General features: G+C 37.6%; 1 protein-coding gene across 2 annotated transcripts in view; it reads left to right on the forward strand.

The window, feature by feature from the left end:
• Positions 1-12,886, forward strand: part of CDK14 (cyclin dependent kinase 14) — a 316,633-nt gene that overhangs the window by 215,778 nt on the left and 87,969 nt on the right. For both annotated transcript variants that reach the window (XM_055709447.1, XM_027800119.2), the window contains one exon: positions 10,606-10,654. In XM_055709447.1, the coding sequence (XP_055565422.1) occupies positions 10,606-10,654 (49 nt within the window). The remainder of the gene's footprint in view (positions 1-10,605; positions 10,655-12,886) is intronic.

The following is a 12,886-nucleotide window of genomic DNA, read 5'->3' on the forward strand; positions in this document are numbered from 1 at the left end:
TGCAAAGCACTGAGCTGCTTAAGTCCCATACACTATGGAGGTCTGAGAGCACTCCAAAGGGGTAAGAGCCCTCTTCTGTATCCATACTACGTTCTGCTCTCCCTTTGTACCACCCTGTATCTTTCATGGCCTTGATAAATTGGTGGGGTTTTTTTTGTCTAACAGTTCCCTATTTGCTGATTATAGAAATTACAGCAATAGAAATCATAATCTAATTGGACAACCAAAACTTGGCTTACATACCCCAAAACTGAGTAATTGAACTTTATGCTGGTAAAGTGTGGAATGGTTAGAGGAGCAAAACACATCGCCTCTGGGATCATACTAGGGTATCAGCATCTAAAGCATGCTCTGCACAAAGTGGAGACCAAAAAAAAAAAAAAAAAAGACAAAACCTATGGGCTGGGCTGGAGTTACACTATTTGCTCATGCCATTAGGGTCACTGGAGCCGTTTGGTCATGGATACCAGGTTCTCTGCTACTTCTTTAAAAAAAACTTTCCTTCGTGCCATTCTGTGCACAAAAGTTTTCTGGCTATGGCAAGGCTGCATTGTCCCCTTCCACAGATGCTTCACCAGCCATGCACCCCTCCCTGTTGGTCTGAAATTGTTGTTACACCCTAGAGAAAATTTCCTCAGTGCATGGGACTGAAAGACTCTTCTTTCCCAACTGACTTCTTTGGAGCAAAAAATGGACGTTAATGCTTTAATAATACATGTAAGATGACTTAATCTTTTCTTTTCCCTAGCAGAACAATGCAGGAGGGAACCTGAAATGTCTTGCCAAATCTGAACCAATTCCATTCTTCTTTAAGATTTGTGAAATTACTGCATTTGAATATAGATGATATGGGGTTAAATAACTCCTGTGCTTTGCATGTCTTCGTGAGTTTTAACACTGATAGCTGCAGACAGTAAGTGTGATAAATTGAGAAGTGCAGAGGTGATGAGAATATCAGCATCTGCTCGGGCAAGCCTTTGATGCTATAAACTGAATTGTGTAAACATAAACCAATAGGATTTGAACAGAAAGTATCAGCGACAAATAGTTACTATAGTTTAAAAAGTGCTGGGTACATTAAATGCCTGTGGAGTCAGGAAGACTATTGAGAGTAGAAACAAGATTTTATTGTATTTCTTGTTTGCATACTGACTTAAATAACTAATTTTCGTGCTGTGAATTGATAGGGCACAGTCCTGTACTGCAGAGAGCTAATTGCAGTTTACCAGGAGAAACACGTCTGAAAAACATGGCATTAGTCTCTTCTCTACTAGAGTGGCCAAGGGTCTGATTATTATGGAAAACAGCCAGAGCATAAACAGTTATGATCTCTGACATCTTAATGTGCAGGAACATTTCTGAGGCTGTATAAGAAATGTGTTCCTAAGGCTAGCTGTGGGTGGCTTTACATTATCTAAACCCCTAACCTCAGTGATTTTAACAGCCTGTAACTGAAAATAAAATGGTATAAAATAATTTGTTTTGCCATTTAAAAAGTCAGAAAACAATTTGTATTTTATCTGCCTGCTTTGAGATCTTTGATTACTTTCTATCTTATAAATACTCTTAAGTAATATGAGAGATATTTAAAGCTAAAATTTGGCCTGGTCTTTGAGCTTTCTCTGTGCCTCAGCCTCAGTCATCAGTTTGTGTTTGCACCTGTGCAGACAGACACACATGCACACGTGTCCTGCTTAGTACATTAATTAAGGATAATCTAAACAATGCATTTGAAAATCCTGAAATACTTCAGAAGTATTTTGGTAACTTTGGCTTGCCTCTGTGATTCACTTTGAAGCTGTTGTGACTGCTGTAATCTTGAGTGGGTTTTCCTGTGCTCACGTATCACCAAAGAATGATGAAGCAACATTCCGAAACAAGCTGCTTCCTTGCCAGTCTTGTGTCTGAGCCTTCCTGATTTTTGTGTATTATTCTCTCCATTGTCATGAAATCTCCTGTTTTTCTTAGCTTGGATTCAGAGTCCTGCCCAAATAATAATTGAGCAAGATAACCATTTGGGTCAACATCTACACTTAAGTTTTTACTTTTCCTACATTCTTGGTTAGTATCTGGGACTGATGCTGAGTAACCTCCATCCTGAGACGTTAAATAGAGATTTATCAGAAAGTACTGTCAATGAGCAAAGTGGAGAAGGTAAGATACAGTCACAAAGGAAGATAAATTGATGTTGGCCATGAAGAGATGGTAATGGTCAAGGAGAAGTAGTAACTTGTTAGGAAGGTGGTTAAAACATGAGAATGCTTTGTAATGTTCACTGTGCATCAGTTCCCTTACAATACTGTTTCTAGGAGAAAGAAGGTTAAATATTTAATCTTGGGCTGATGGCATAGGAGCCTGAACCTTGCTATGTTCAATAGATGATCAGATATCATATAAAGTAATGCACCTGAAAAGGTGGCTTTATGAGACAATGTAAACATCTACTGAGCAATGATTTTTAAAAGAGATTCCCTGAAGTCAGGATAAAAAGAGTTAAAAGAAAGAGATTCTCTTTAAGGAGAAAGCAGAAAGCAAAAATAAAGCAGAGCTAGAGAACAGCTTTATAAGGAAATACTGCATAACATGGAATCTGCCAGTGATTGAGATACTTCATGGATTTATTTAAACATCCCGAGTCTATGACTGACAATACCACTGCAGAGGCTGGTGTTCTGACTCAGGAATTCTGCTTTGCTTCCGGAGTGATCAATAAATATAGATTTGGTTTAGAAATGTGATCTGCCTACCTGCTTCTTAACAGCTGATGGATAGCCAAGTTTTTTCAAAGGCTTGTCTTCATTTAGAGTAGTGCTGGGCTGAGAAACTAAACTGCTTTGGCACAAACTCGTGGAAATACTTTATATGAGGACATACGGTTTTTCAAACTTTCGTAACAGTTTTTCTTAGAGAGTTTCACCAAAGCCCGTCAGCAATTCATTATACACTGAATCAATATCTTGTTTGTTTACATCTACACTGATGCCACTGAATGTTCCCAGGTGATGTGGGAGTCTCTGCTGTTAAAGCAGCCTCTGGCATGCCTTTAGCTCATAGCAACTAGCACTTCCAAATAATTAATTCCCAGGCATGATTTGGGAGTTAATGTGGGCTGGGAACCATTCCTCCTAAGAAGGAGGAAGTTCCCACCTCCTGTATTGGAGCACAGAGGTTGAAGGGTGCTGCAGCAGTGTGGACACGAGACAGTGATGGTGTCTTAGCCAGGCAACAGTCCTGAGCACACAGAAATTACTCGTATAGATTTGAGTACTTGGAGAAAGGAGAGGGAGCTGTAAAAGAGAGATAATTTCAAATTTCTCCCCCTCTTCTTCAGTTTTGACAAAATTGTAATATTTGGTGTTTCCTCAAGTATGTTGTATCCACAACCCAAAGGAAGCAGAGTTGTGTTTTCACCATTCTTTAAACAAAACCACATGAAACTGAAAAGTTAAAAGTAATTTACATATGTAAGGGAGCCAGGGTGAGCACTGCTAAAAGGCAGAACCATGTAATACAAAAGTTCAGTGCTTTAGACAATGCTAGCTATTAAAATTACATTTTCTACTCATGATCAGTAGGGAGTTTAGAAAATAGCATCCATCCTTCATATTTATACAACCTGTGCTCTGCTAAAGCAGGTGGTTTTGGAAAGGAGGGGAAGAGAGAGGATGAGGGTGGAGCGTGGAGGCTTGAAGTAATTTGTCTCAAGACATTTGGCATACAAAAAGAGCAAAGTTTAACTCATGATTATGGTAAAACTCCAGTTGTGATTGAACTTCAGTAACAACTCTTAATTGCACATTAGTGCTGCAAATAGTGCTTGAAAAATTGCTTTTCAGCATGGATGCTTGTCTTTGTATCTTTAGCTAACATAGTTTACATATTTTTAGGATTGAATCTTTAATAAAAATAGTATATGAATCCTACATATCACAATGCGCAGTGTTAGTCACTTTAGACTTCTAATTTAAATGTAAAGAAAACCCATTTAAAGAAATCATGCATTAGACTTTTCAAAGTATTAATTATGGTGATGTTTAAATATTTGCATTTAAGCTAATCACATTTGGTTTTAAATAGAGAAGAACATTAATCAAGGAATGCATATTAGCCAGCATGTTTTGATTAACAACATAAAAAAATGCCTTGAAGTCAAACTGCATTTTAAGTTCTTTGGTTTAGTCTAGAAGCTGATTATCAATAGTGCTAAAAAGAAGCTAAAAAATCAAAATGTAGTCTGCTTTTAATTCCTTATGTAGCTTTTCTTGCCTATTCTAGGTCCTTTCAAGGCAAACATGGCAAAGGTATAATAGTTCATGTCTTTTTCTGACGGATAAAAGAGAAAAACCCCTCATCTTGTTTTATGTTATTTAAAATGCAAGTGCTTATTTTTTCAATTCTCACAGCAGACCAGTAGTTCCTTCAGTGGTCTGCTAATAAGCTCACTAGTGAGTTCTGCTGAAACTCGCTTCTGTTTGAACCTGCCCTTGATGCAGGGCTGTCAGATGGAGTGTGTTTATCAGGCAGATAATGATGTTTGCAGTGGAGTGCATGTAGGTATATATGTGGGCACACAAGTAAGTATGATTATAGAACAGTGTTGCTGTAGAGTGGTTGTGTAAAAGAGATTAAGAAATAGAAAGAAATAGAAATACTGTCTATTTCTATAAGAAATAGAAATACTGTTATTTCTAAGGCCACTTAATACATGTGGGTGTAATGGATGAGCTTTCTGGCACCAGCTATTTTCTCCCCTAAGTCTTCAAGCTGAGTACAAGTTGGGAGCAGTTGTTTTAAGACCGTAAGTTTTTGGATGCATCAGGTTTGTCAAATCAATCGCCTCAAGAAATTTCCTCCCTCTCTTCCCTCTGGTTGCTCACTTCTGCTTCCATTTTGCAGCTGGTATTCTAATAGCTTCATTGATGCTACTGTTTGTGGGGCATAGTCCTAAAAACTTCCTTGGCACGCGAAGAATGGAGTACGCTGTGCTGCAAGGTCTGAAGCAAAGAGCAGCTCAAATCCATTTACTGCGGGAATAATGTTTGTGTAACTGCACCACCCAGCATCTCCGAGTGGGTCGTGTGTAGGAATCTTGGCTCTGAGGCTGGGCTGCTGAAGGTGTGCGTGTAATGTGTTAGCCTACTCCTTTTTTATACTCTTTTAAAATCTTAAGACTAAATGGTATGCTTAGAGGAAGATCTTGCAATGGGTACTTTTTTCCAGTGAGGAATATGAGTACTATACGTTTGCTCTTATTTAGGCAGCCCTATGTAGGGAACTCTTTACACAGCATTTGATTATGAACATGCCACTTAATTTATCAAGATTTGGCTAACTTGGCCTTCTAAGCATCAAATGGTAAACACTTTTAGGTGCTGTGCGATTTTAAAAAAACAGAATCTCTTTCTTCTTTGTTTCACGTAAGCAAAAGTCACCTTTGACTAGTGAAATACAGCACCCACGTGAAAAGTCAGCTCTTTAACAGTGAGTTATGGTTGCTACTGGGGATGATGATTGTATATTTGGAATAAAAATGCAGAGGATCAAATTTTGTTTTCCAAATTTGTTCCCAAAAGATTTGCAAATATTTAAGTGTTTGCATAAGGGGAATTAAAGCCACACTTTTTACTTCAAATTTCAGATGAGCTTACTGTGTTGGTCTTCCAGTGTTTTTATTCAAAATAAGCACATTTAATAATAATAATAATAATAATCTGAAAAGATTTGAACTCTAGTATATATACTCACAATTTGAACTATCAAAATTCAAAATACAACTGAGATCAAATCTTGATCTGTAAACATACAATTTTTCAGGTTTCTTTAGTCTCAATGCTGATGAGAGTGAGCAGCTGCCTCAGCAAGATGGTGTGCCTCACGTTCTTGACAGTTAATTTGCATGTGCTGGAGGATGGTTGTGTGGGTGGGGGGTGATATGAGTGTCTGCATAAAATTCTTGGATGTGCCTGTTTGCTTTTCAGTTCTGAGGGAGAGGTGGTAAGTTTTCAATACACAGGGCTTCTTCCACAAGGTTGGACCAAGATTTGGATCGCCTGTGCTGCTGCCTTTTGTAATGTATGTCAGGCAAAAATTTCTTTTTTGGGGGAGCATTCATGGTAATTCTGCAGTATTTCCAGGATCTCACATACAGTCAAGATCTACTCACTGGTATTACTATTTTTTGTGATCAAATCAATGGGAGCATCTAAAAAACAAATACCAAAGCTGTATGCTTGAAAGTATCATAAAACACAATTTCATGCAGTTGGCCACAGTCAGATATGTATAGCTCTAGATTTGGTTGTATTAAATCTATCTAGCAGTAAAGAACAGAGGCATTCGTACAGGTGTGAGTCATTCACCCTGTAAAGTAACTCAGAAGCAAACTTGAGGGTGTAATTGTGAGACTGAATTCCAGTTCTGTCATTAATTGAACGCAAGCAGAAGATATCCAGATAAAAGTTGGAAGGTTAAATTACCTCTTTTTTTTGCCTGTGTTATGACTGCAAGGTTGGTGTTTGTAGGTATGCAATATTGTGGTTTCACAGACTTAAAAAAATGGATCGTGATGGAGAAGCTCAAGAACAAGATTGCTGTAGCTTCTCTGTTCTGGCAACGCTGAAATCAAAATCAGCTGGTTTTATTATTCTGGTTTTTATTCTGTAGAGAAGGATTAATTCAGGAAAGCACTAAGAGCTGGCATGTACATGAGGCTGGGCTCAGTTACCACAGTAGTCCCAGCTAGTTATACTGTCCATGGAAGTTAACAAGACTCTGGTTGGAGGCATGACCACAAAGCTATGTAGAAAAAAATGTGAGCTGTACTTTACTGATATGTGGTTTCTTTCCATTGAAAGAATTGAAAGCAAGGAGCCTCTAATCTGCTTGCAGTAGAGGGGAAAGAGTTGATAACAATAGTTGGGAGAGGCACGGTCTGCAGTCACACGGTATATAAATGGAGTTTGAAGTTGAGGACTCAGGACTAGCATTTGCTTCTTTATAGACAGGGTTTCATGCTATCCATGTTCTCCCTCTAGTTTTCCCTCTCCCTGCCTCATAAATATGGTGTATAAGGTACTTATTTGAAAAGGGGTTTAGAGCGGTAGATGGAGTGAAGAAGGAATATCCCTTTGAGAAGTATGTTCATTTTGCTTATGCATGTCCCTTTTAACAGCATTTAGGCAACTGGTTCCAGTGTATCCCTTTTTCAGTGAGAGTTTATCTGGCATAGCAATAGTTTTTCAGTTTCTTGCAGGACTGAAACAGATCTTTGGACATCAAGACCTTAAGACAATTGGGCCAAGTAGTGATTCTGTTCTCCTCCCACAGTGAAAATAGCTTAAATTTATTGAAGTAAACCTGACAGTCCAGTCAAGAAAATAGGTTGTATATGGTACTTCTCAACTGTTTTAAGTGGATGTAGCTCTGTTGAAGTCAGCATGCTGTTTTGAACCAGCTCAGTATCTGACCAAAACATATTGCAGAATGACAGATAAAATCAAAATCTATCTTTCCCCAGGTCTAGGTTAGCTTTTCAGCAATGCTTCAAGTCAGTTCAGTTCTCTTTCCACCCAGCATTTTTCTGCACCAAAATAGATTCATGCGCAAATCTGCAGTTGATTAGCTGAACTCCCATGTGTATCTCAGACTTGTTACGCGGCACTGTCTAGCTGCATCTTATTTTTCAGTCCTTTGTCATGAATGAGTGGATGGTGTTATGGTTGAACTACTTATAAAATATAGAAAGTGTTTATTTTCTTCCAGTTTTTATGGGCAAGTGTCTGCTCGCATACATGTTTTTAATTCATATTTGTGAACTGAAATTCAAGGGTGAGCTCAGGTCCTGCTGAGGCCAATGCAACTTAACTATTAACTTTACTGGAGCTCAAGCTTTTCCTCTAGAGACCAGAAGCTGAACTAGTAAACAACAGGTACAATTTGAATTGTAACGTTCCTCTCCCTTGTCATTTTGGGTCATACTCTCAATGCCAATACAATACTTGAACTATTCACTACAGAATATGTACTTCAGTACTGAGTTTTTATTTGTGCTATCAGGTATTAAAATATAATCACAGGCACCGACGCCAGTGCCATGTTACTGGTACTGAACCGTGGCTGCATCTAATAGTGATCCTTACTACTTTGCCCATTGGATTTTAAAGACCTGCCTCGGGGCATGGGCACATCTGTAGTAGATGCATCGCGTGCAATGTATAATAGAGATTAAAAGAAACTGGCATTTCCTATAGTTTTAATCTGGATGCCTCCAATATGAGAAGCTATTTTGTTTTAATACGTGCACACAGAAGATTGTAAGGAAATCTCATTACTTGCTGCTCTCCGTAACTACTCCACCACTTTTTTTCCCCTCTTTAACCCTTACATTCTGCACTCATTGCATTATCAAGACTTAACAGACAATAGAGAGAAAAAACTACTACAGTGGTTTAAATTAGTTTTCCTTTTTATAGTATCCAAGCTGCTAAGAGCCTGGGATAACTGACTTTACCAGTAATTGGAAAGTACTGTAGAGCTTCTAATTTACAAGGTTTAGGATGTCAGTAGTGTCAGTAATTTAAATGCTTCTCAAGTTCGTACTAAGTTACATGGTAGCATTTTCAACAATGAGACATATCAGAAATGAGTTCAAATATGTTATAAAATTGCACAAAATTGACAATAAGAATATTTTATCTGGTGAGATATATTTACAGAGCAATATCTTTTCTGTTTGTGAAATATACCATATGACCTATAATTTATTTCTTACAATATTCTTATCCTAACAACAAATTAAGGTTTGTAACATTGTATAACATAGGTCATAAAAATTCAACCTAATAGTTTTAGTTTGTTGAGAACTGTGTGATGATAGCACATCTGGAAGTTACTGAAAGTCATCTCTTTTCTTAGCTAGACATCTTCATTCTGACAGAGGAGTCAGGTGTGTGCTACTTTAATCATCATCTACAGTAGTCAAATATTTTCCAAGTGCAGAAACTTTTTGTTGGTAATAAAAAAAAAAACACCAAACACCCCACAAAAAAATCTTTCAAACTTCTATTTCATACTGTCATCTACATCTAAAAGTTTTTAACAGTATGACTATGTAGTTAGCATTTGTTGTTTTTTGCTGAGAAAGTTGAGTAAATTTAGATACAATATTACATAAGTGATATTTATAATTTATATCGGTGCTAAAACTAGTTACAGCCATGTAGCTTCCAGTTTCCAGTACGCTTGTCATACATATATCTAAGAGGGAGTGATTTCGTTGCTTTAACTGCATCAGTGTGGATAAAGCAACAAAATTTGTAAATGTGAAGTGGCCCTCAGAGACAGATTGCAGGTCTGTCACTTACTGAAAACTTCCTATAGTGAAGTCAGTGAGAGCTGAAGTTTCTGCATATGTCTTTTTAGTTAAAGAAAAAAAAATAGGTATAGGAAACAAAATCATCCACATTGATGCTAGGGTTTCATATGGGCCATAGTTTTGGCATCTTTAGAACTGACAATGTATGGAGTATACATGTCAACTTTAGAACTGACATACACGAAGTGTACAATGCAGGAATTTGAACACAGTCCCCTCCAAAGTTACATTTGCAGTTGTTTTGCACAGTAAAATGCATGCATATGTGTGTGTATATATATATATCTGTTGTAACTGTACAGTGGGCATGTTAAATGTCATGCTTATGGGTGGAGAGGAAGGCAAATCAATTTTTCCGGTTTTGTGGAGTATTTTGTAAGTTTAGGACTTCTTCACAGTAACCAATGCCATCACACTATGGTAGCTGGCCAGGGGAAGTACCAGTCTACATGGCAGGATTTCAGTGCAGTGAGGCTTCATGGAAAATGTTGCTGTATTCTCCAGCTGGACTGCATTTGTTTATTCCTGAGAGGCACTTAGAGCTGACAGTACTGGCTCTTCACTTCTGCAGCAGCTATCATAGCATCTTCTTTTGCCAATTAGAGTCCAGCTGCAGGGGAAGCATCTTCTTGGGTATTAGAGGGAAAGTAATTCTATCTGAACTTAAGAACTTAATGTTTGAGTAAATAAGCTGTCATTGTACTTGTTACTTCTTGTTATTTATGTGTTCTTTAGAAAATGGACCCTTATGCGGCCATCATATTTTGCATGTCCCTATGTGTCACACAGACCCGTGCTTACTCTTATACCTCCTGAGAAGCATAAAAATGTGACAGTGAGGTGGCATAGAATTGTATTTATGATGAAGAAAAAAAACCCCAAACTACATTTCAGGCTTCTTTTATTTTTCCCTCGCAGTCAAAAACTACTTTAGAAATAATTGTAAAAATTGCCATTTCTGTTGAAGCTGCAGTAAATGAGCTTTAGGTCGTGATGGTTTGGTTTGGTTTGGTTTTTTTTAACAAGTTGGGGTCTTGGCTTTGGGGAGATTTTTTTTTCTCCCTATTTCTGTGGCAGTTGCACCTATGCTAGTTTTCTTTCCCTGTCTTGGGACTTGAGCTTCAGTAGTTACATAGAAATGATGAAAATTGATGGTAGATAAACATATTTGAAAAAAAAATAACCCTGGTTTTAGTGTAAATAATTAAATGTGCCTCTTCTTTTTCTTACAGAACGGTTTACACAGTACAGCCCTAAAAACCTTAGACAAGCATGGAATAAGTAAGTTGTTGGTTGTTTTTTTTTAAAAAAATTACTCTTTTGACTCTCCAAGCGTATGATTCATGCCAAGCCAAAGTTATCATAGTTAACTTATAATAGCTCTATCCTTTTTAATTACAGGATAAATATGGAATTACTGAAGTATTATTCTAGTCTACTTCTGCCAGTTTTGAAAGTTTTTCAATTGCCAATTACCTGTAAATAGGCAGAAACTGTATATTGTCATGGCTCCTTCTTGGGGATGTCAGTTGGCAAGTGTATCGAGCTCATTTACAGGTGCTGTGTTATTGCTTTGGGCCATCAGTTTTGCATCTTGTTTTCTCTGTTCATCTATAACAATTAAGAGACTTTTAAGTATTATGTTTCTAATCAACTTCTGAGTGTTGTTTCCACATAATCTTTCCCTGTTGCCAGGTCCATCTGGTCATTGCTGTAAGTTGATGACTGTACTGTTGTATATTTTAATTATCATGACTGAAAAAACGGAATGCGAATTCACCACCCTTTTTTTCCCCCTTTTAATGTTCCCTGACTTGTCACATTTACATCAGATGGACAGATGACACAGATGATACAAAGCTGTTACACTCAGAATCCAGAAATGTTGCCTAGTAAGCCAGGAATGCTTAACCGATCATCTGTGTAAAGTTTACTAGAAGATTTCTCAACACATGAAGGATCTTTGTAGACAGGATATTTGGGTAGCACTGTATTGAGTGATTAACATCTCATATTTTGAAGAAAGCATACACAGTTTGAGTTCAATAAGCAGGAAAACATCTATGTCAACAGCTTGTCTTGCCAGAAAAATTGTTACAATTTTTCTCCACTCTCTTTTGACCAAAATTTTTTGCAATGAAGCTAAGCCTTTGCTGCACCAGCATTACTATTTTCTTTCTGATACTCATTTCAAATTTTATTGTTGGTACCAACTGGCTGTCTTGTTAGTAGTGTACCAGGGAGTTGAGATAAATTACCAAGAGACTGAAACATCTCCTCGTACAAGTTCACTACTGAAGTTGAAGATAATGAAATGTTTTGGTTGAAGGAACTTCCTTGTTATAAGAAAAAAGTTAATGACAAACCCTTTTTCAATATCCTAATTTATTAGCAATGGAGTGTATCTACAGCTGTAAAATTCATAGCATGGTCACTTGCCCAAGAGGTTGATGAGGTTTATACTTTGCCATTCTATGACTTTTTGCTCTGCTTCTTCCCAGGCCAGTTCAGTCCAGTGTTTTGGACTGAAGCACAAAGGTATTTTTCATTTAAAACAACCTGAAATAGTGGTTAACTGAGGGAGGTGAAATCTGTTAATACAATGGGATCATAGTTAAAGTTAGGTGCTAGCTCTTGGGTGTAATACCATCGATGTTCATCATTTGAATCAGAACCTGTATTTCTGCAGTGCCAGGCATCTTTCGTGACCCTGTAGCTCGGTCTGTGTTACTACTAGATCCTCTATGGTTAGGACTAACTTTATGATTCCTGCAATGAGACACATGAAGCTGGCAATGAATCCAGTGCAGGCCTTCACAAAGGTTTATCACCTGCCTGAGTTTGACTTTCCACAGTCTGTAGAAAAGTTTCTGCCTTGTCCAGTTCAGGCTGGGAGCCAAGTTTGGTGGCTTTTGTAGAAGAGTGCGTCTCCTGTATACTCTAGGGGGAGCAACAGGAAGATTAGCTTCACTTACTTGGCTTTTGTGAATATCTCAAACAGTTTTGCCAGTTCTTGTTATCTTTGCAGGCATCTTGCAGTGTTTAACTCTTCCTCAGTCTTACTGCTTGGAATACTATAATTCCCTGAAAGTTACAGCTTTCATTTTAAAAAGTAAGCCACTAGAATTGCCTGTTTTCTGTCCTTTAACAATGAACCAACTTGCAAGTTCATTTTTTCTTTGAAAATAGTTAATGAAATCCAAAAGCTTGGAAGAAGCAATTATATTACAACATAGGCAATTAGAACTGGGTTGGGGAAGAGGGACAAGGAAACTAATATTGATGTGAATGTATTTGCTTGGGGATATATATATGCATAAGTAATGTGAACAGATAACTGGCATGCTATTCCATCCATTCTGCAGCCACGGACCGAGTGTTTTTCTATAGTTTAACAGCAGTTAAGCCCAGCAGTATTTGCTGTGTATGAATAAGTGCAATAATAGATCTGAATTTTAGAAGCTATCTCATTTTCCTTCAAGAATGTTGCATGACATTTCTGTTTTCTTAAAA

Source organism: Falco cherrug, chromosome 4 (assembly GCF_023634085.1).
Source record: "Falco cherrug isolate bFalChe1 chromosome 4, bFalChe1.pri, whole genome shotgun sequence".
Lineage (NCBI taxonomy): Eukaryota > Metazoa > Chordata > Aves > Falconiformes > Falconidae > Falco > Falco cherrug.